This window comes from Crinia signifera, chromosome 4 (genome assembly GCF_055691185.1).
Source record: "Crinia signifera chromosome 4, ASM5569118v1, whole genome shotgun sequence".
Classification (NCBI taxonomy): Eukaryota; Metazoa; Chordata; class Amphibia; order Anura; family Myobatrachidae; genus Crinia; species Crinia signifera.
In genome coordinates this window covers 195985653-196010465 of record NC_139220.1, presented here as the reverse complement: position 1 = coordinate 196010465, position 24813 = coordinate 195985653, and the positions used below count along the sequence as shown (strand labels likewise).

At 41.3% G+C, this 24813-nt stretch overlaps 1 protein-coding gene across 1 annotated transcript in view; it reads right to left on the bottom strand.

Annotated features, from left to right (window-relative positions):
- The window catches only part of PODXL (podocalyxin like), a 64134-nt gene extending 47015 nt beyond the window's left edge, over nucleotides 1–17119 (bottom strand). The window contains exon 1 of the mRNA XM_083183334.1: nucleotides 16823–17119. Within this exon, the coding sequence (XP_083039460.1) occupies nucleotides 16823–16868 (46 nt within the window). The 5' untranslated portion in view covers nucleotides 16869–17119. The remainder of the gene's footprint in view (nucleotides 1–16822) is intronic.
- Nucleotides 17120–24813: the final 7694 nt, after the last annotated feature.

Genomic DNA, 24813 nt, shown 5'->3' with positions numbered 1-24813 from the left:
GGGACCCCGCCACTGATCTAACATACACTGCAGGGACCCCCTGTCCCCAGCACGGTCATTCCCTTCCCTGCGCTGCGCTGCCCAGGTAGGATCCAGGCTTTTTGGGGTTTGGGCGCATAGCCTTCTAGTTTCCGGACAGCTGGCTGCTTTTCCCCCTCCCCGTGTCCCTACCTCCAGTGATTGTATGCCCGAAGTGTCAGTGCTGCAGATAGCCGGCTCCTGCACCCAGCAGCGGAGTAGTCAGCGCCTGGTGCTGCCCATATGGTGGTAGTATCTCCTGGGCGAGGTGAGTAATTCAGAGGGGGCGGGGCTGCCCGGGGGTACCCAGAGAGGGGGGGAAGCTGCCTAGAACGTACTTTACCACTTTCACTGTATTGCTTTCACAACGCAAACCTGCTTTAGACCAGGAATTTACATGCGGTGTGAAAGGGGTTAAATTTGCTTTGCCCCGTTTAAAAAAAAAACCTTTTTAAATGCCTGGTCTAAGCAGGTTTTTCGGTGTGAAAGCAGCATTAGAGTCAAGAATAAAGTCCTAGTCAGAGGCTTGAATCAAGCACAACACAATGACCGTTAAATTCCTAATCGATCGAAATCTCCTTTTGCTATGACAGTAATGGCCCCTATATGATATATGGCCATTTTGTAGGAGTAATGCTTATTGACTCCACATGTTGGAGCTATATGGTATTTTATGCCAACAATTGTACCAAAATTAACTGATTACATTCCCTTATGTTATAATGAGGGATTAATATTATAAATCACTCTGACTTAGTTGTGTAGCATATCAGTAACATAGACGCTGTCACGTAGGGTATAGTTGCTAAATATGACTGCAAGTATGTAATAGCAGTATAATTAATGCAGTCTATAGGGATTTACAGGATAAATCTTAGTATGCACATTGGTATATTATTTGCAGGCTGTGGCAGGGTGAGATGCTGCCGCCATTCACAGAAGATCCCTGTGTCAGGATGACGCTGCGAGGCAGTCTAGCGGTCCCAGGCTAATAAGCCGATTGTGCTTAGACCTAGTGCAGGGGCTCAATACAGGCTGATTTAAGATAATTGACACATTATCACATTAGAGTCCTTACAAGGACTAAATGATCACACACACAGACAACAAGTGAGGTGTCACACGGAAGACGCCCGCATGGCAGGTTAGCCAGTGTACGCTTCGCAGATCTTCTTCCGGTTGCCCTGAAGAAGATCTACGAAGTGTACGCCGGCTAACCTGCCATGCGGGCGTCTTCCGTGTGCATTTGGAAGCGCTATACAACACGGGACTGTGGAGACGGGAGTAGAGGTACGATTATAACATCTCACTTTTTCTACCCCGCTCTCTCCCACAAATTGCCCATTTCGGTGTCTAAATAACGGACAGTGTTTAGTGCTACAAATACTCCTTTTTACCTGTTTTTAATTTTTATTGATGTCAGAATTTTTTCTGTGTTTTTTCATGTTTGACAACATTTCAAGTTGTGAAAAAATTTGTATTTTTTACCATCAAAAGGGTAAAAATAATTATTCTTCCACCTAAGCGCCCTATATCATAGAACTCTCAAAACCTGTACTATTCATATGCGTATTTGCTGGCCGATTGAACCAGCGGGAAACTTAGAATTGGGCTGCTGGGAAGGGCGCATCTGAGTACAATCACACAAAATCCACTCTTCTACGTCTTCCGTGTGCCGCCTTAATATCAGTTAATGTAGTGAGTGCAGAGCCCCTACAATTTCTGTTTAAACAATGTGGTCATAAGCCATAGGGCACCCAAAAACTAGGAAAGGTGAGTGCCGATGTTTAGTGTATATATTGTTTATTAGATTAATTTTTTAATTAGTCTTATTGTGGTCACATTCTCTCATGCACCCTGTTTTAACCTATATTGCATAGCTTATGTTAACCTCTTCCCTAGATGATTAGTGACAGGTGTGTTGGTAACTGCTCACCTTTAAAAGCATAGTCTGCTGTGAGCTTTAGACCAGATAGCACGCCTGGAATCAAACATTGATGTGATAGCTATGTGTATTGTAGCCATTTTGAGCGATAGTGTTAGGACCTGCAGAAAAGTGGGGTCCCGTAAAGGGGGCTGCAGGCTTAAAGGCATTGATCAATTCATGAACTAAATCTCCACTATATTTTAATATCAGTTAATTTAGTGAGTGCAGAGCCCCTGCAATTTCTGTTTAAACAATGTGGTCACAAGCCATAGGGCACCCCAAACTAGGAAAGGTGAGTGCCGATGTTTAGTGCATATTTTATATATATATATATATATATATATATATATATATATATATATATATATATGGTACTCTTTACCTAGAACGGCGCCCGCGATCAGAATCGCGGGCGTCGGGGGTAAAAAATCGCGGTAATCGCGGGCATCGCGGGTAAATCGCGGGTACATCAAAATCGGGTACCCGCGATTACCGCGATTTTCCCATAGGGAACAATGTTAAAAAGCCTGATTGACCGCGATTTTACTGTAAAATGCCTCAATGCCCGCGATTTTCCCATAGGAATCAATGTTAAATGGGCTACAGAGCCCAAATAGCCCCAATTAACCCTTAAATGTCCCCCCAATTTTTGTACGCCACCCCACGATCCACGCCAACCCGAAGCGTGGCGAGCGCAGCGAGCCCGCGAGGGGCGGCGGTACGCGTCCTCCGACCTTTTCATGCCCTACTATCCACGTCGGCGTGGAGTTGAGAATAGAATAGTGTGGCGAGCGCAGCGAGCCACCGAGCCCGAAGCGTGGCGAGCGCAGCGAGCCCCGCGAGGGGACGCGGATACCTTCACAGGTAAACGCGTCCCTTCGCGGGCTTCACAGGTGTCCGCGTCGCCACGGACACCTGTGAAGTCCGCGAGGGGACGCGTATAACTGTGAAGGTATCCGCGTCCCCTCGCGGGGCTCGCTGCGCTCGCCACGCTTCGGGCTCGGTGGCTCGCTGCGCTCGCCACACTATTCTATTCTCAACTCCACGCCGACGTGGATAGTAGGGCATGAAAAGGTCGGAGGACGCGTACCGCCGCCCCTCGCGGGCTCGCTGCGCTCGCCACGCTTCGGGTTGGCGTGGATCGTGGGGTGGCGTAAAAAAATTGGGGTGACATTTAAGGGTTAATTGAGCCTATTTGGGCTCTGTAGCCCATTTAACATTGATTCCTATGGTAAAATCGCGGGCATTGAGGCATTGAATGCAAAATCGCGATCAATCTGACTTTTTAACATTGTTCCCTATGGGAAAATCGCGGTGATCGCGGGCATCGCGTCGCGGCCGTTTATGTGCTGCCCGTGATGTCGCGATCACCGCGATGGGCGCCGTTCTAGGTAAAGAGTACCATATATATATATATATAGTTGTTTGGAGAGACCGAACTCAGACTATACAAAAGCAGCAGTGGGGTGCCCAACAAAGGGAATGTGTACCCACAATATATCTGTACTCCCCAGTCGGCAGAATGGGGATGTGGGGCACTCGCCACAACACAGCTTGATGAGAGGTGTGTTGTTACTCATAAAGTCAATAATTGTCCACAAGTTGGTATCAAATTGTAAAAAAGATTAAAGACAATTTATTTGTAGTCCAATCACATGCCCCGACGTTTCGGTCCAATCAGGGGGACCTTTTTCAAGGAGCTTAATGTGAAGTCAGAAACAGCATCAGGCGAAAAAACGGGAGTAAGTACCTCTTCCTAGAGGGGACAGGCTGTCCCCTCTAGGAAGAGGTACTTACTCCCGTTTTTTCACCTGATGCTGTTTCTGACTTCACATTAAGCTCCTTGAAAAAGGTCCCCCTGATTGGACCGAAACGTCGGGGCATGTGATTGGACTACAAATAAATTGTCTTTAATCTTTTTTACAATTTGATACCAACTTGTGGACAATTATTGACTTTATGAGTAACAACACACCTCTCATCAAGCTGTGTTGTGGCAAGTGCCCCACATCCCCATTCTGCCGACTGGGGAGTACAGATATATATATATATAAAATCTTTGAGATCGAAATAAAATTAGTGCAAGTGTAACTGCTGTACTCACATGCACATCGTGAAGAAAGCACATCAGCTTATGATATGAACTATGGAATTGCAGATCTAGTAAAGTACAGTATTTATTCATATGCAAATCAACAGAAAAGTATTTTATGATTTAACCCCTTCCCGACATATGACGTACATTTACGTCATATGTCGGTTGCGGGGGAATCAAGCCAGCTCACGGAGTGAGCTGGCTTGAAAGAGAGCAGGTAATGGCTGTATATTACAGCCAGGTCCCTGCTCTCACGGCCACGAGCGGCGAGTTCGCCGATCGTGGCCGTTTAACCCTTTAAGCACCGCGGGCAAAGCGACCGCAGTGCTTAAATAGCTGATCGGAGGGGGGGCGCCCCCCTCCGGCGCCGATCGGGGCCCCCCGCAGTGAGATCGGAGGGTGCCGATCGGTTGCCATGGTAGCCAGGGGTCTAATGTAGACCCCTGTGCTGGCCGTGTCTGCATACCTATCATATCCTGCCTGAGGCAGGATGTAATAGGAAGTGCATAAAATCACTACGTTCAGCCATAGAGCTCTATGGCTGAACCTAGTACAGGCGATCGCGCCCCCTAGTGGTCAAGTACACTAGGGGGCCTTGTAGTAAAAGTTAAAAAAAAAAAAAAAAAAGTTTAAAAATAAAAAAAAAATAAAAAAATATTAAAAGTTCAAATCACCCCCCTTTCCCCATTTCCCAAATAAAAATAAATACAAAATAAAAAAAATAAACATATTTGGTATCGCCGCGTTCCTAAAAGTCCGATCTATTAAAATATAACATTAGTTATCCCGCACGGTTAAAGGCGTAAACGGAAAATAATCCCCAACGCCAAAACTACGTTTTTTGGTCGCATCGCCTACCCAAAAAAAAATAGCTAAAAGAGATCAGAAAGTCGCCCATATCCCATAATGGTATTAATTAAAAAGTACACTTCAGCCCGCAAAAAATGAGCCCTCACCCAGGTCCGTAGGTGGAAAAATAAAAAAGTTATAAGCCGCAGAACATGGCGACGCGACGCAAATTCGAAAAACCGTAACATTTTCTATTTTTTTTTTTGTGGTAAAATGTAACGAAAACTATATAAGTTTGGTATCACCGGAATCGTAACGACCCATAGAATAAAGATAACCCATCATTTTAAACGAACTATGAACTCCAAAAAAACCGTAACCAGCGAAAATTGTGGAATTGCGTTTTTTTTTCTTTTTACCCCACATTGAATTATTTCCTGATTCCCCAGAATATTATACGGTATAGTAAATGGTACCATTAAAAAGTACAACTTGTCCCGCAAAAAAAAGCCCTCATGTGTCTATATAGCCGGAAAATTAAAAAAGTTACGCTTATTTGAACGCAAGGAGGAAAAAAAAAAAAAATTACCATAAAAGGCAATGTCGGGAAGGGGTTAATAACACTAAGTCCATCTTATATTACCCTGTTTATAACAGCTACTAAAATATTAGCATTTTAAATAATACTTATTAATAAAATCTGTTTTATTGTGGTACCCACACAAGCATACAGTAATTCTATGGAATAAACCTGGTGCAGGTGGCAGCCTATCACACATTTGCAAATCGTAAAATCTCTATGTGACGATACTCATACTTTCCATGTTGTGCTTGTGTTGCTTACATTACGCCTCACTCTTTCCATTCACTTACACATAGTAAAAATGTGTTGCATACTGAGTGGCATGAAAGCAGAGGTATATTTTGCTATTTCTCTAACTCAGGGCTGGGCAACACCGGCCCTCCAGATGTTGATGAACTACACATCCCAGCATGCCTTGCATCAGTTTCAGCATGGCCACATAGCAAAACTAATGCAAAGCATCCTGGGGTGTGTAGTTCACTAACATCTGGAGGGCCGGTGTTGCCCAGCCCTGCTCTAACTGCTTGTCTGCCTTTTAAAAAAAGATAAAATTACTTTTTTACAAATGTACGGTAAACACAAGAACTATGGCTAAATATACTTTTCCCAGGGCAATAAGAAATAGTTGTACAAAATATACAATGGGGGTTATTCTGATTTACTCGGAAAGACACAATTACTCTCTAACGGACAAAACCATATCCACTGCAGGTGGGGCTGATGTAACATGTGCAGTGAATCAGAATAACACCCAATGTCCTTTGCTTGGCAAGCTTCATATATGTGTGGAAGGGATAACATCTGAAAGATACATCTCTCTACAAAATTGGGCTAATCAATTGCTTGGATGCAGCGGTGTATCACACATGCCTGCAGGAGGTGTCTTTTTTATACCAGATGCCTCCTGCTGCATTGCTAAATATAAGCATTGGTACTGCTTCCAAGGAAGCACACTCTATGCAACACTAACCACACCTGAATCCTCCCATAGGGCCTTATTCTAGTTCACTCTTTCTGACAAAATCTTGCTTAGATGGACAAAACCATGTGCACTGCAGGGGGGCAGATGTAAAATGTGCAGAGAGAATAAGATTTGGGTGAGTTATTTTGTTTCTGTGCAGGGTAAATACTGGCTGCTTTATTTTTACACTGCAATATAGATCTCACTTTGTAAAACCCCACCCAAATCAAATTCTCTCTGCACAAGTAACATCTGCCCCCCTGTAGTGCACATGGTTGTGTCCATCTAAGAAGGATTTTGTCAGAAAGAGTGAACTAGAATAAGACCCTTAGTGCACAATGGCCATTCCATGGAACAATTGGGCAGAATGTCAAAACTCTGCAGCCTTTTCTAACTAAAATCCTGAAACATTGTTGCTCATTTATAGGTTGGTCAATAATAATTTAAACACTGAATCTAAACAAATGTATTATACACCTGGGAGTGGTCTATCTATTTGGGAGTATAAGACTTTCTCTTTAGTTTGCTAGGTTGGAAAAATATGGTGTAAGATATCAATTTCACAGTTTCTCATTTAATTATTATTACGTTTTTTTTTGTTGAGCAAACAAAAAAAAACTTCTACATTTTAATCATTGTAGACATAACACAACTCTAAATATAACTGTAGCTGCACATATCCTTTTATTCAAGTTGTGATACAATGATGTGAGGTAATATCCATCTTACCGAGCACACACATCCTGTCAGTCAGAGGTTCTAGACAGGATAGGAAAGTTTTATTTGATGTTTGGACAGTGCCATAGCAGGAACTTGATAAATGCGTGACACTGTGTTCTCTGTATATGAGGTGCACATGTTGTAAGGATAAGTGTGATCTTTGTTGATCGAAGAGTTGTATAATATCGGACACCTTGTGTAAAGCTTGTATTATCTGTTTGGTTGTTTGGTTTAATATTGCTTTAGTGTATATGTATCTATCTATCTGGAGAATTAATTTGAATGTGATGTTAAGTTCTGAAATTAATTGCCCATAGCTACTCAACTATCCTCATCACTCTTGGAACTTAAAAAAATTGTGAGATACTGCTAGGGCACGCAAGTAGCATCGTGGCCATAGTTTTGTCAGATTTCTGCTCACCTCTCAAAAGAGTGCGTGTAGAAATTCTCTACCAGCAGGTTTACAGCACAGACAATAAACTGCTCCCAGGTGCTCATTCCTGGACCTAAAAAATTCCCATCTATCCATCCCCGATATGCATCCCCAGAAGACCCATTTTTCGTCCACTAGCACATGGGTCCACATGGATTAAATGTGTTATCAGCTGATAACAGGTTAATTACCACACAGTAAAAATTGGATATAGTTGGATAGCCCAATATCTATTCAGCTAATGTAATATTGTGCACTTGCAAGGGTGCTTTGGGTTGGTGACCAAGACCAAGACAATTTGGGGGAAATTTACTAAGATGTTAGTTGTATTTCACATGGGAAGTAGTTTCTGGCAACCAATCAAAAACTACTTCTCATTTTTTAGCACCTTCTAGAAGATAATAGATAGTATCTGATTGGTTGCCCATAGCAACATCCAATGTGAAATCCAACTCACATATAACTAAACCTAAGGGTGATAGGTAGGCATAAAAATGCTGATACTCTAGGGTGCTGCGATTCAAGAGCGTGTATTACTAAAGTATCAAAGTATTACTTGCTTTCAGCTTCTCCAGTAAACTAAAACTAAACTAAAGCAGGACTAAACCAATAATAATTAGGAAAGTGTAATAATAACTATTATATAGCACCAAGTATTGCAGCAAAGACATTATGCTAAACATAGCACAAAACAATAGGGAAGGAAATCCCTGCCCAACAGTTATTACAACCCACAAGGGAAAATGGGACACGTACACACATGGCAGGTGAAAGGAAGAGATTTGTGCATCAGGGACAAATGCACGGAAATGCAGAATCTGCCCAAGGGGCAGAATTTGTGGGATGGCATTGAAATGAAAGGGATGGGAAGTCCTAACTAAATTAGAGATGTTCTATTTCATCACTGTGTTTTGGTAAAACATATTTAAGTGTTAAATCTTTTAGTTTGGATTTGTTTTTTGGTTTGGTTAAAGTCGATTTTAAAAAACTAATAGTACTATTTATAATTATCATTGATAAAAACAGCTAAAATGTGGTAATTTTTGTAATCCAGAACTAGAAATTTGGATTTAAAATCCAAATTCAAAACCTGAGGGTCAATCGAACCAGGATCCAGTACAGATCATATTCCCTTGGGCGATCCGGACTGGGTTTTGTTTTTTAGATTGAATCCACATAATTCAGATGGATTCAGATTTCCGGAGATCTGCACATCTCTAACTAAATATGAGAATAAAGAGGTTTAACATGACTGCAGTGATTTATTCCATATGTATAAGTAACATGGCTACCAGTATAGTATAGCTACTCAGCAAGGTGATTATTAAAAGCTAGATATTAGGAACAAAATGGCAAGCAAATATAATTAAAGGTGTTGACAATGAGAAATACAAGAATCATTTGTACTGAAAAAGAGGATGCATTTCCTGATCAATAATACCCCTTTCACACTGCAGCTCTAAAATGGTATATTGCCGATTTTTCAGCCTTTTAAAACTGTTAGAGCTGCAGTGTGAAAGCACAAGTTTTAAATTACCAGTTCAAGAAAACCGGTAATTCAAAACTGGTTAAAAGAAGGATCCTAATGGTTCAGACTCATTATTTGTGCTAGTTAAGTTCCCATCCGCAGCAGGGAACCCGCCACTGACTCCACATTTTCCTAATGTACCCCGCTGCCTCCCGAGCACAGACCGTGCTGCCCGGATCCCCAGTGCGGCACCAGTGTGGGCAACCCCGCTACAAACTGCAGAGCCAGCCGGCACCTGCTGCAGCCTCCTCCTACCATGCTGACTAGCAACCCCGGGCCTGGCACGCCCGCTGGACTATGCCTACCTAGCCCTGTGCCCACACACAGTAGTGCAGTGAAGATGAGGACAGTGCGGACCGCGTTGCCCGGATCCACACACGCTGCCAGGTACCAGGGGATGGGGCAGGGGTACCAGCTGCCAGGTACCAGGGAGGGGGGAGCGGGGGTACCAGCTGCCAGTACTAGGGGAGGGGGGGAGCGCGGGTATCAGGCCAGGGGGCGCAGGCCAGGTACCAGGGAATGGATGGTATATTACTGGTGAAATACCATCATTTTTGTACCTTTCCCAACGGGTTCAATGTGAAAGGTACAAAAATTGTAATTAACCAGTATACCGTTTACAACACGCATTGTGAAAGGGTCTTTATGGCTTAGACCCTTTTTAAGTCCCGTTTACAAATACCGGGTCTTTACCCGTTTCTGCAGTGTGAAAGCAGCATTAGATAAATGTAGCATAGAAAACAGACCATTGTATATACTTGAAGAACGCTTGCAACTAAAGAATACAAAAACAAACTTACAAAAAAACAAATAAACGTACAAGTTGGAATTCAATTATCCCCGGTAATTTACTGCAGGTGAAAAACGATGATTGCCTAAAGGCCCCCTTATACTTGTCCAACTTATTGTTCAACAAGTTGAACCTGATTGACTCGAGATTTATCCTATGTGCAGGAATATCAATCTCTTGCAATCTCTTGGTTATACCCAATGGCACAGGATTTTGCATTGTGTCCTACACATCAGGCACATCAGAATTTGTCAGATAAATTGACTCAATCCACCTGGATTGGGTCAAATCTCACAAAATCTCACAAGTGTAAGGGGCCCTTAAGGCTATTAAAAGCCCCTTTTTCTTGCCTGGTAAATTACCATATTAATTGGTGTTAATTCATAGAATCCAGGATAGATTCCCAGATCAATGTGTTAACATGGCCCTGGCATCCAAAAACAGGCTATATAATAAGGATTTATTTTAAGGTGTGTACACATACATCCATTTACTTTCGATTCGATTGCATTTGCTTTCGATTGCCCCAATTCCACCCCTTTTCAATTTGGCCTTTGCTTTTCATTCAATTTCACATTTGATCTGCACTTTTGCTTTCGATTTGCATTCAAGGCACAGTATACACATTCTAATTACTGGATCAAATTCAATATTCCCTTGCCTGCACAGTCTATTTTTCTTTTCGATAGAGAGAAAACGGGAGCGTGCATTGAATTGAATGCAAATCGAAAGCTTCTTAAAAACCATTTGATTTCGATTTGATTAAATCTTGCTTCTATAAGCAAAACCTGTCAAAATCGAAGCATGTCTACACCCCATTTGAGCCTGCTCAGGCTCAATAAATAAATAAATAAAGATTCTAGTTATTTGAAGCCTGCAGTGAAACCTTACATACTGTATATAAAATTATTATCCAACTTACACTCATATATAACCACAATATAAATACAACTCAATTCATATGTCTCTCTTATTCAAGAAAGATCAATTGTTTAAGATATGCACCTTACAACATTGGCAAGAATTTGACAAATTAATATCAAATTAAGGACTTTTTCACTCTTTTTTGTCTAGTCTGGAGGTGAGAACTAATAGTATTATTTCTCCCAATTAAAACATTAGTTTGAATAGCAAGTGTCACGAACACAGGTTTTACATGACATCACACTAAGTGTAAGTTCAACCCAAGATCGTGGAGGCAAGTTTGAGTTCAGCGCTCCCCCACTTAAAAAATGTATATATATATATATATATATATATATATATATATATATATATACACACATACATATACAGACAAATTTACAGAATTATAACCACGCAATTTTCAGAATTATGTAGCTAACATTCTAAGCCTCTCTACGGGGACTGTAGCCCGCAGTGAATTGGCAGGCCTCCAGGAACTCTGTAAGACAATGGCCGGTGGGTCAGGGTCAGACTCTCGATATTCAGCCGTCTGCAGCATGCAGAATCGGCATTCACTTGTGGTCCCGTCTCCAGGACAAATGCAGGTGCACTGCAGAGTTCCATTGGAAGAGCAGCTGTCACGCCTGGATCCCACTATGTACACAGAGTGCTGCTGTATATCCAGGTGACCCTTCAGGGCTTGGAGCCCAAAGCATGTGTCGCTATTGCCTCTGGGAGTTACACCACTGCATCACACATAGAGACTTCCTTCACCCATCACACTGACCACAGATATGTGACTCACACCATCACACTAACACCGGCACATACCCTCCAACATGACCCATTCCATTAGGTACAAAATGCTCTGTTTCTGGACATTTCTGCCAGTGGCAGTTGCAGTTATGAGCCTGCAGCACAGTCCAATATTCAAAAAGGGGAGCCACACCTTCTGCCACCCCAAACATCACTGTCCTGGACTCACTGGCAGTTGATGTGATCCCCCTCTTTGAATTTTGGACTGTGCTGGAGCCCCACCTCTGTAACTGCCACTGGCAGGGAACTCCAGGAACAGAGCATTTTGTACCTAATGGAATGGGTCATGTTGGAGGGTATGCAGACACACCATCACACTAACACCAGACACACAGAAACGACACTCACCCCATCACACTGACACCAGGCACACAGGTACATCACTCACATAAACACTAACTAGACAGACACAGAAATCACTCAAATGCCCAGAACAAAATATGCAGGTTTCCCAAGGAAGGAGTTTTCTGAAGTCCCAAGGTAACTGGGGAACAAAAAATCTTTAAATAATACATAATTGTGGTAAAATAAAATCAGATTTATTTAAATATCACATCCTTGTAACAGTCCAATTGTATTCACAACAGGTTTCCTGACAGGAGAAGAACCACTGTATCATGGGGCCAGTGATCAATTCCCCCCTAGGCACATATATTTAGGGGTGACACTCCATGAGGGGACAGCACAGCAGGCTCACTAGCATACTGTAAATGCCATGGTAGGCCAAAGGCCATATGAGCCCAGGTGATTTTTTTTGTTGTTGTTTGTTTTTGTTATTGCTAGAGGGGGTGGGGTTAGTGTTGCTTTGGTAGTCAGGAGGCCCTAGCATAATGTGATAGGTGTGGCTAATAATGTTGTGTCTACAGACAGCCTGACCCTTACATTTGCCCCTGCATGGGCAGATTCTAATAGCTGTAAACTAGGTTGTGCAACTTCTTAATGCAGGTAAAACCTGTATCCGTGAATGTTTTCTATTCAATTCGAAGTTTACTTTTGTTGGCTTTTAGTATGTACCTCCAGTCTTGGTAAAAAATAAGAACAAGTTCTCGTTTTAATGTTAAATATAAGAACACAGAATAGTACCTGTTGTACACCCATCTTAATGAATTCTAATGTATTAAGATAGATTTAGATATAGTGTACATATATTTGGATCTGTATATATTTGAAAGCTCCTATCACATCATCATCACTGTCCTCTGCTTGTCTATACAGTATGTATTTAGAGTTTTCAGATACGTTTTGTGGCTTAGACCATGCACTCATTCTTTTTACCAATATACTATATAACTGATTTATGTCTTTATTGGAATATGACTTCCAGACCTAAAGACAGTATCCTAGACACACCACAAATTACCTATATATATATATATATATATATATATATATATATATATATATATATATATATATATATATATATATATATATATATATATAGTGGCATTACCAGCTCTTTCTTACAATAACTTTAATTAGTTTTGCCATGCAGGCTAGCATCTGTCTTACATTCCCTTCAAAAACTCCATCTAAAATAGTGAATCCTACATGCTTTTCCTGCTCAGAGGTCCCCACCTTTGTGACATATACTTGACCTTCAGATTTGGAAATCAAAGTGCATAGGTTTGCATTTTTCTAGGTATGTCTACCCTGTCACTGTACATATTTCCATATATTACCTTCCATATCAGTAACAATGCTACCAATTAACATTATGGGTACTCCATTCCCTCCTAAGAATTTACCCCACTTGTTACACCTCCCACCTTTGCCCAGTGTCATATCTGTATAACCCTATGCCACCCTTGAAACTATTTCCATGAATTTCCAATTTTGTTCTTCTGTAATGTCGGACAGTGTAGAAGTCCTTACTGAAATCCATATAAGCTATATCTGTGGATCCACCATTCATCTACTACTTCCAGTAACTGTAAAATCAGATTTATTTGCCATGCTTATACCCAAGTACAGTAACCCCAAGCTACTTGAGATTTTGCTCATTGCTGGCTATTACAGCAATCTTTCCATTATAATGGCCCAAAGAGGATAGCCTTTTCCCTACTCCTTTTTTATGAAGGACTAGACTTTTTAGGTCTTTTCTAGACCTCTGTTACTACTAGTACTTACTGTATAGATAGTGGTTGAATAATTTGGTGAAGGGTTTAAACAGCACCCCTTATAGCCAAACCTCCCAACATGTACAGAAACACCTTTACCTTAGGTGCAATTACTTTTAATTAACAAAGCTAAGGATAATTAATTAGTAACTAATCCCAAATAAGACCAGCAGTGGATCTAGAATATCATGATATCTTCCTAAGACTTTCAATGAAGGAATACAATGAGATCTGCATTTAGGGTGCTTTGTAAGGGATATAATAAAACAAAAATCAATTCACATTATTAATATTATGGAAGTGTAGAAAGGATATTCTATTCTAGTTATTACATTATACCATTCATTCCTGATGATCACAATGCCCTTGGTAATGTATCTTTAATAATCAAACAAAATTCTTCTATTTATAATTGATGGAATAGTAGTTGACAATTACAGATAAAAAAACATATTTACTCTAAATAATGGACTTGTTGGAATAATACAGATACATAACACAGGGCCGTCTCCTTAGCTGGTATTCATGCTAATCACTGTAGCTGCCTCCTTTCTCCTTCTACTGTTAACACCAAAGCAAAACTCATTGTCAATCTGCTAGACACTGTCCCACAATCCTCTATTCCTTTGTCTTTAAGCTGGCCATACATTAGAATGATTTCAAGGCCGAATGCATGATTTTGACGGCTCTTACAATGCATCGTGTGTGTTTTTGTGCACATTGTGAGGTGTTTTGGTACACTTACGATCCGATGCACGGGCCCGCGGGTCGTGAGATCGATCCTCAGATCGTATGTGCTGCACACATGATCTGAAGACGCTACTAACGACCGGTATGCTGGGAGTTTCAGATCGTACGATAGATCTTGTGAGAAACTACACACATAAGCCCTATCGTGTGTCTGAGAAGCTGCCGTGGGAGCTCAAGTGAAATCGTGACACGATCCGGATCAGAAGCCGGGCATTCTGATGTATGGCCAGCTTTAGTCTTAGTAATTCTTTTGGTTTCCTGTTTAAACTCCTATATGTAACAAAAAGAAAGGTGTAGTCCCCTTACCCTTTACAGTATCCGGATGGCTGAAGGACAATGCCTAGGATGACAGTCAATAGGTCAACACCATATGCTCGACATACGTAGAGTCAAAAGGTCAACACAAGCAAAAGGTTGACATGGCTATGTTTGACACATGAAAAGATCGACATGAGTTTTTTGGGATTCTTCTAATATTTTGTAACTTTTTCGTACTTTACCATCCACATGAATTTGGAATGGTAAAGCAGGCGCAGAGGTAGCAGAGCGAGGCACCTGGCCGGAAGCATGGCGAGCGAAGTGGTACACTAATTGAGTGTCCATGTGTACAGGTGTCAACATTGACACCAACACAAGAGAAAAACTCACTTCGACCTTTTCCATGGCAACCTTCGGCGTTTATCAACCGATTTCCAATGCTGACATTGCGCATGTTAACTTTTTGGAGTTGACCTCATATTACACCCCCCCCCCCCCCCCCCCTTTTAGAAGGCTCTTTTTGATTCATTTAGAACAAGGGTTCTCATACTCTGTCCTTAGGACCACACACAGTTTGCGTTTTCCAGGTCACCCGGCAGGTGCACAGGTGAATTCATTACGCATTGATACATATTAAAAGAGCCACAGGTGGAGCTAATTTAACTTGTGATTCTGTGAGGAGACCTGGAAAACATGCACTGTGTAGGGTCCTGAGGACCGAGTTTGAGAACCTGTGATTTAGAGCACTTGTACATTTGATTTCTTTTGTTGGCTTCCTTCACCAAAATCAGATACAATACTTTATTCAACGCTTCCTCCATCCTCTGACAATATTACTGCATTCCATGCCTTTGTGTTTTTCCCAACCTATCAAACACCAGTGTCTGCTTCTGTCAGAGCTGTACTGCTCCTGTGCTCCATAGAAATGCCTCTACTCACTACTACCATATGTTCCCATGCGTACACAGTCTGCCCTTGTTGTTACTGTGATATGTACCGTCCGCTGATGCTCATTGGACCCTAAGTTCTTCTCAGCCACTCTTTCTATGCTATGGACATACAGTACTACAATGGGCTACAGTATTTGATAACTCATTACAGGATTACAAGATTATATAGTATGAGTGAACATAAGCCTTCTGAGTTTTTTTTCTTGTGAGAAAGACATGTGACGGGTCTAGAGAAGGACACAATGAAGGCTAGACAATGATACATCATTTTCATCATTTGTCATGCTGTGACTGAGAAAATGAGCACAGATATGGGATGTGCAGGCAATGTCAAATTAGAACCAGGATACAACTTTACTTGTGTAGCTAAAAACAAAAATCCCAATAACTGTTATGTGGCATAGTGTGACAATTCATTTCATCCATCTATACTTATGATATTATAAAGGATGAGAAAGTGCACTTGCAAAATAGTTTAGAGAAGAAATCCGCTCTCCAGCATTCCATGTCCTTAAACGTTTCTTTCAAGTGACAATTAGCACATTAATAGAACACGATTAAATTGCATTTTTGTTTAAATTTCTGCCTTTAGACTACAATAAAGTGAGCAACACTGAAATCATTGAGTATGCATTGTTATACTTCGTTATCCTTAATGTATTCTTTATACTGCCCACTGACTGTGAGATCCCAATGCTCTACCATCTATACATTGATAAAGCAGCACACATCCTATAATATAACTGCAGGTCATTGTATTATCCTTTAATATTCTCTTATGTCCAATTGGCAAAAAAAGTAATAAATAAATCTGTCTGACTGTTGGATAAAACTCAATAACCCAAATAGCACTTATAAATTAAGTTCATTATTATCAAAGTATACATACTTTTTGTTGTATGAAAAAAATGTAAATGAAAAGCTACACACGGGATATACATCGGTCAATTACAATATAATAAGGCAGCATGCATGCGGGTTTCTGGAAATGATGGAACTACAAGTTCCAGCTTCACATGAAATCGGTCCACACACACTCAGCAGGTGCAGAACAGAAACTGTAGGCAACGCAGGAGAATGTGTTGCTGGTGCCTGTGTGACAGATCGCTGGCCAGGAGGAGAGGGGGTGGCACAAACAGCGGGAAGTTTTATGAATGAAAGGACTTATATGCACTTACCCACAGCAGCACAGAGCACTCCCAGCAATAGGCGCAGTACGATCATGGTGTGTCCGGTGCCTGTCACACAGCCTGCTCTTATATAGGGGGGCACCGGGTGACGAGTACAGCCGCTGTCCCGGGGATGTGCTGCACTTTGCAGGTTGCAGTCTGCTTGTCCTCACTGAGCAGTCAGCCTGTGCTGTCCTGTGCCGTTACTGACTCGTCTCCTGCTCAGTGATGCTGTACACTTGCTGCTGTAAATCCCCCACTGGCTGTAATACTGAAAATACAGGCTGTGGCTGAGGAGGATAAAAGGGGGTTTTGTCATGGACAAATTCAATCTATTCTCTCCAATAGGAAAGTTGGGTGGACCTGCCCCAAAAAAACAATAACATAGGAAACTCCTCCTTCTGCAGTGTTATAACCAAGATATCTGCAGGATGCGAGTTCAATGGAAATGGCTCCATGAAAGGAGTTGGTGAGGAAGTCCTGTGCTAAAACAATAATTAGGCTGGATAGGGTGCTGCAAAGAGTTCAACTTGGAAACAGAAAAACAATGAGGATTTTTTTCAGCCCCTGTTACCATGGTGTTTGGGAAGGAGAGCTGTGGGTGAGGACTGCTTTGGCAAACCTTCATAATCTGGACCAGACAGCTGGACTCGGGGGGTTATATGGAGAGGGATTAACTAGAGCCCATTTGTTTACTAATTCCTCTGGTGTAGTAGAAATTTACATATTAAAACAACATTATTGACTGTCCAATTGCAAGAGAGAAAAGAGTCAGCAAAAAAAAAACAATACATTTTAAATGATAACATTATCAAAAGTTATATATATAGATCATAAGGAACAGAATCAATGGAAAAGTAATATATCAATCTATATATATGTTTAGGGGCCCATTTATCAAGGATCACATTTTCTTAGGACCAGATGCATTAAGCTTGAAAAGTGATAAAATGTAGAGTGATAAAGCACCAGCCAATCAGCTCGTAACTGCCCTGTCACAGGCTGTGTTTTAAAAAGGAGGTAGGAGCTGATTGGTTGGTGGTTTATCACTCTCCATTTTATCACTTTTCAATGCTTAGTACATCTCGCCTCTTTGAGGCATATTTACCACCAACTGCAAATAAAACATGAATGTGGCATGAAAGTTTTGCCCCAACTCAGGTTTGCTGGGACTCATAGTTCCACAGCAGAACCCAATAGTTTTATTCTAATTTAACACATTTATCAGCCTGGTACCCACAGCCCAGGGATACCGGGGACAGCCCCAGGCTTCAGTCTGGAAAGGTATATTTTGGAGGGGGGGTCCCCACTCCCCCAGGAACCCTGCCCAGGCTGACTGGTCAGACTGGGGGGACTCCCCCCGGCTGTGGCATTACCCTGGTGGCTGGTAGGTCCTGGTTCTTAAAATACGGGGGAGCCCTATTCGTTTTGTACCCCATATTTTGAGAACCAGGATTGGCCATGGTTTAAAATGATAAGGGGAACCCTATATTAATTGTTCCCTGATTTTTTAAACCCAGGACCAGCTCTTTGAACCTGGGGCTGGTTATGGCCTTGGGGGAAGACCCAACGCTGTTTTTAAAAATTATTTGGTACTTATGTAATATCTGGGCTCCCGTTTTTCTTATGAGACCGCGTCCCCTCGCCACGCTTCGGGCACGGTGGCTCGCTGCGCTCGCCACACTATATAAAATCAACTCCATGCGTAGTTGGATAGTAGGGGTATTGAAAAATGGGGTGCATTTAACATGGGAGTCCAGATAATACATAAGTACCAATGATTTATTTTTAGCTATTTTTTTAAACTGCAGCCTGCATGGATCTGACTGATCCATGCAGGCTTCTGCCAAATACGCCTGGAAAATAAAGTGTATTTTCCTGGTGTATTTGGCCGGCAATTAGCGGCTGTATCCCTTTTTAATGGCGATTCCTATTCGTATTCTTTCAAAGGCGTATACATTCGTATTTGTAAATACAAATACGAATGTGCCATGAATACGAATTGACATATTTTCGGGATAGTAAATCCCGAAAATACGAATTCTTTTTGGATATGAATACGCCTATTTTATATGTATTTTTGTTTGTAAATTTCCCCCAATAAGTCATTTAATTCTGTGGCAGCATATGGATTGTTGAGTCTGTCCTATTTAGGTTGACAGCCAATCGACAGCGTCATTAGGTCAATATGAAAAAGTAGACAGGTGAAAAAAAATTACAGCAACTAACTAATTCCAGCAGAGACAATCTAACCAGTATCATTTACTGCTGATCTGCTCTTATTTAATCACCTTCATTGATATAATACAGTCCGATCGCCTCCCACTGACTTGTTGCAATTTGAGCTGTGATTGGTAGGAATGCGCTGGCTGCTTCTGTTGGCCTCCATCCTCCAGTATGGAATAAGTGGCTGCATTTGGGCTTTTATAAACAATCAGAGGAGAGCAGCCAGCATCCGTGCTAATCTCAGTTTCAGTGGCTGCCAATGCTTTAGGATTTATGCATGAATATGAATTACAACAGTTATTTTCCTGTGACTTGAGAAATGTTGGCCAACCGCTAGGATTTTAGTATCCAATCGGCTATGAAAATTTTAGCCCGGGTAATTTCTATTGGATGAACGGCAGCTTTTTCCTCGCAGCTTTATGGCAACCGCTAGCAAAAGCTAGTTTACAGTAAAGATGTTGTGACTTTGTTCAGAATTCCCAGGATAATGTAATGAATGACATTGCTGTCTCACAACAATGAGGCCATGGGTTTGTTTTCCACCACAGCACTAATTGTATGGCCTTTGTATATTCTCCCTGTACTTGTGTGGCTTTCCTCTGGGTGCTCTGCTTTCCTCCCACAATCCAAACATACACTGGTAGGTTATTTGGTTTGCGACAAACAAATTAACGCAAGTATGTAAGTGTGTGCCTATAGATGGGCCAAGTGGTTCTTAGTGCTGTTAAATTCTATGTTTCTATGACACCTCACATAATTAATTTAGCAATTATACCTTTTTAATTAGCTTAATTAGTTTAATAATTACATGCCATAACTGTGGTGGAATTCTGAAAATGCAGAATAATACTGTAGGTTAAAAGATGTGGGACCTGGAGAACCACAAGTCCCAGCATGTGGGGCATTAAAGGGCTGGCTGGTACTTGTAGTTCTACAACATAACAAATAGTTAAATAATACATAGACACATAGGAAAGTAAACATGTATTACATACTACAGTCATTCACACTATTGGATGCAACGATGGCCTGTCCCCTTCTCCAGTAGAAATCTGTGCGGGTACCTGTGGAAGAAAATTATAGTTACTGACACCTCAGGGCAAAGATTACATCCGCTTCATTTATAGTAGCATCCATGGGAGCAGGGCTTAAAGTGGTCATGCAGAGGTGGGGGAACTCATTTCTCTATGCCACCTAATTACACCCCCTCCCCCGATGAGGCTGAGACAGGGCAAATTGTAAGGATTTTGGCACCCCCCTGCAAACTAGAATGCTTTTCTGTGAGAATTACTGTGCAGGGCCAATGTGGAGGTTAAAATGTTACACCTCACTATTAGAGGTGGTGGAACTCAGTTCCAACCCGTTCCCCCTCACTTTAACCCCACGGGAGGTAAAAAACCAAACTGACACCTGTAACCAGTGGACCAGGACTAGCCGAGAATGTTTTGTTTACATTCTCAGCTCCTCCCTCGAACTGCATCTATTCCCAGAGACAGAGGGGCTCATGCCCCCACAGTAGCAAAAAAGGGGCGTGGTCTTGCAGGAGCAATGCAAGCCTAGGCCACACCCCCAATTTTTTTTACATGTGCCTATGGCACATGAGGGGTCCTGAGTTACGTGGCTTGCAATATTAAAAAAATTATATATCATTTAGTCACTCCTGGTTTAGGATTCTAGCAGTGCACATACCTCCCACAGAGGCACTGTAAGTACTATTGCTGATATCTATTGACTTGCTCTTATAGGGCATTATTCTAGTTCATTCTTTCTGACAAAATCCTTCTTAGATGGACAAAACCATGTGCACTGCAGGGGGGCAGATGTAAGATGTGCAGAGAGAATTAGATTTGGGTGAGTTATTTTGTTTCTGTGCAGGGTAAATACTGGCTGCTTTATATTTACACTGCAATATAGATCTCACTTTGAAGTAAATCCCCACCCAAATCTAATTCTCTCTGCACAAGTAACATCTGCCCCACCTGCAGTGCACATGGTTTTGTCCATCTAAGAAGGATTTTGTCAGAAAGAGTGAACTAGAATAACCCCAATAATCACAATTGTATAAATTGCCTTTATTTTTATTATTGTTGTATTCGATTAATATTGATTTATAATTCATATTTATTTTTATTATTATTTATTTACATGAATACATGAAGTTAATATAGCCACCAATTCTATTCAATAGATCCGGTAGCTGGCAATGATTAAGGTCACAGACCACTAGCTCATCTGGGCAAATACCTTAATGCCCTGAAGGACTACCTTTTGTGGTATGTAAGGATTTACTTAATTAATTTATGAATTATTAATGGATTTATGATATTTTATAACTGAGATCCATATACTAATCTAATCTAATTCCCCCACTTTTAATTGTATATTCTTATGCTGGACTACTTTATATACTACATTGGATGTGTACCTCTGACAGCGATTAGGTATGTCACTTAACCATACCCCCTGTCGATCAAACTAAATGACACCTCCAACAGGACGATTCACACTTCTAATTGTAATTATATATTGGTATCTATAATCATTTCCATTATGGTGGAATCGGTGTAGTCTTTCTCCCTCTTCTCCTTTTCTGACCTGTTCGTGTTCACGTTTGTAATCTTTTTTCTTAATAAGTTTTATCTGTTCAACCAATATGTTCTGTTTTACTTACATTATTGTATCATGATTTACAGTGTAACTTGTTAATCAAATTGGTGTATCTTTGCCCCCTGATGAAGTCATGAAATGACTGGGCCTTCTGCATCAACTTGATGACCATTGCTGTTAACATCCTAAAAGGGATTTCACACTAACGTATTACCAATTGTGAATTGTATAAGCTAATTTATGCCCATAGGGCATTTTTATTATATTTGATGCTATCTTTTATGTATTAAATACCTTTGAATACTGCTACTTTTCAATAATTTAGCGCCCTCTGAAACGTTCTTTTTCTTTTTCCTAAATACTGTTTTTCCTAAAAACAGCAGCAAATGAACCATGAACAGGCATGAGACATATTTGTATGCTTAACTGCCAAACTACTTAAATAAATAAGCCCATACATGTTATTGTATGCCCTTTCCCAAGATATTATAATTACTGTGCACCTTCTTCTAAACTGATTAATTAATACAAGTAAGCTCCAATCACATGTATTTCAAAAGTATTTTTTTAACACACTTCGTTATATCATTTTGGTATACAATGGCATGTTGTCTGTATACTAACAGCTTGATTTTAAATTAATCTCACCAAATGCAAAGCATTCAGTACAAAGGTCATTTGCCCTCTTGAATCCAGCTTGCAACCCATCCAAAGTTTGTCTAGAATAGTTTCAGATTTACCATGGTAACAGTTGAAATCCTCCGCAAGTGGATCATTGTTTAATTGTCTAATTCTTGCAGCAGTCCTGAAGAATTCTCTGTTTGTTTTAAAGATAAAAGCTGTAAACGTCCACACATTCTTCTCCAATTTCACTCTCTATTAATCGCCTTGCCATTCCATGACAGAGTGCAGCACGCTACTGTTGTGTTCTTTGGTACCTAAAAAGTATACATAGGTTTGTGATTAGTGATTTATTATGATTTTCGTTTAGATGGTGTTTTTATAGACATCGTAATCATCTTTACAAATGTAAGGGTCAGTTGTACTGTGTTTGTCTTTCTACAGTTTGTATTATAGCGTAGGCATAATGTCCGTCACTAAAGTTGTGCAAATGCCAAACTTCACGGCTAGAAAAGAGGCACAATCCCTCCTTTTGTAATGAATGCAGTTAATTGTGTCCTTTCAGCACCTCCTAACATTCCAAAGACAAAAGTCAGGACAAAGTGACCGACCGTGCACCTGATTCAGGCAAAACATGACCATATAATGCCAAATTGTGAGGACATTTAGTTCTCTCATGCACTGAACTTGCCAATACTCACAACTGTCCGACAAAAATCGGGATTAGGAGAGAGAGCAAGAGAGAGAGAGAGAGAGAGAAAGAGAGAGAGGGACATGTATATAGTGTATGTAGAAACATAGGCACTCACAGGTGACTTTTAAATAAAACTTATCTTATGGAAAGTGGCTCAATATACACACAAGGTAAATCGGGCGCAAAAGTGGCAAATAAATTAAAATAAAATGATATGTTAATCAATACATAAATGGATAATCACAGCTCCAATTAAACAATTGTGTTGCTCCCAGAGGTAATAAAATTAACCAAAACAAACTAAACAAATCAAAGAGAGCGCACTGTGTTGATCTATTGAGTTTAAATATTTTAAAAATGAATTACACATATAACCATACACATAAAATAATAATTATAAAAACAGTCGATATCCAGCATTGTATTCACAATGCATCTATTTTATATTGCAATGTCCTTTAAGATAGATAGCTTTTTATCAATTTAATTATTGAACCGGTTCAGATGCCTTCAACAAGAAAAAACTTTTGAGCAGCTTCAATTATAAATAAAAGTTCCTGTGCCTTTAAGAATTTAATAAATTTCTAAGTGGCATAAAAAAGTTCCAATATGTTATAATTACCATAGTCCGCATATGTAAGTGGGGTGACGTCAGTGAGGAATGATGTTTACTTGAATGGGGAATATACCTTTGTCTTCTACAACCGGCGGGGCTCTGTTGGACTTGAAGCCTCCGTCGGGAGCAAACTGTCAATCTACCGTCTCTCACTGTCCTCTCTGTGCCGGAAAAGAGGCTCCAACAGAGCCCCGCCGGTTGTAGCGGACAAAGGTACTGTATATCCCCCATTCAAGTAAACATCATTCCTCGCTGAGTCACCCCACTTACATATGCGGGCTATAGTAATTATAACATATTGGAACTTTTTATGCCACTTGGAAATTTATGAAATTCTTAAAGGCACATGAACTATTATTTATAATTGAAGCTGCGCAAAAGTTTTTTTCTCTACCGTCCAATGGGATACTGGGTTCACTACTATGGGGATTGAGACCTCCGCAGGAGAGACAGGCACATAAAAGAACTTTCAGTGTGGGTGCACTGGCTCCTCCCCTCAATCTCCCTCCACCAGTCAGTTTTGAAAAATGTGCCTCAGGAGAGGCAGTGCTTCTGGATGCTCCAGAGTTTTTTCTACATTTATTTTAAAGTTTGTTATTTTGGGGCGCTGTGGTGACCACACAGCTGTCCTGCTTCGTGGGTGTCAGGGGAAGGGTCAGTCCCCGGCCTCTTCAGGTGCAGAGCTGACCCTGCTACAGGACAATTCGGTCCTGCGTGGGGCTTGTTACCGCACAGCATTGCGCTGTGGCGAGCAAGCCCCCTAGCCGCCGCACACCCCTGACAGGTCAGAAGACTTCAGTGGTGAGTACAGGCTGGGGGTCCCACAAGGGGACCCCGCAGCCACTTCTTGTGCGGCAGGATGACGGGCAGTAATGGCGGCTCTCTAGCAGGGACCGCGTGAACCCCGCATCTGGTGACACTGGCACAGGGGTGCTGCCGCTGGACCACCAGGGACACCCCTTAGGATATATATTATACCATTATTGCATGTCAGTATAAACTTTATTTGAAGCGCCAGCTCCGTGTAACAGGGGGCGGAGCTTCACTCAGAGCGGAACCCAGCTCTGCTGGGCGCGCGCTGTCACTTCCTGCTTCTTCACGCTGCCAGACTCCATTACAGAGGGCTCCTCACTGGCGTGGTGGATCCGGGTCCTTGCAGCACGGCAGAGACAGCAGGTTTTATAGCGATTTAGCGCTGCTGCGCTATCTGGCTTGTTTGTAGACACTGTGTTGTTT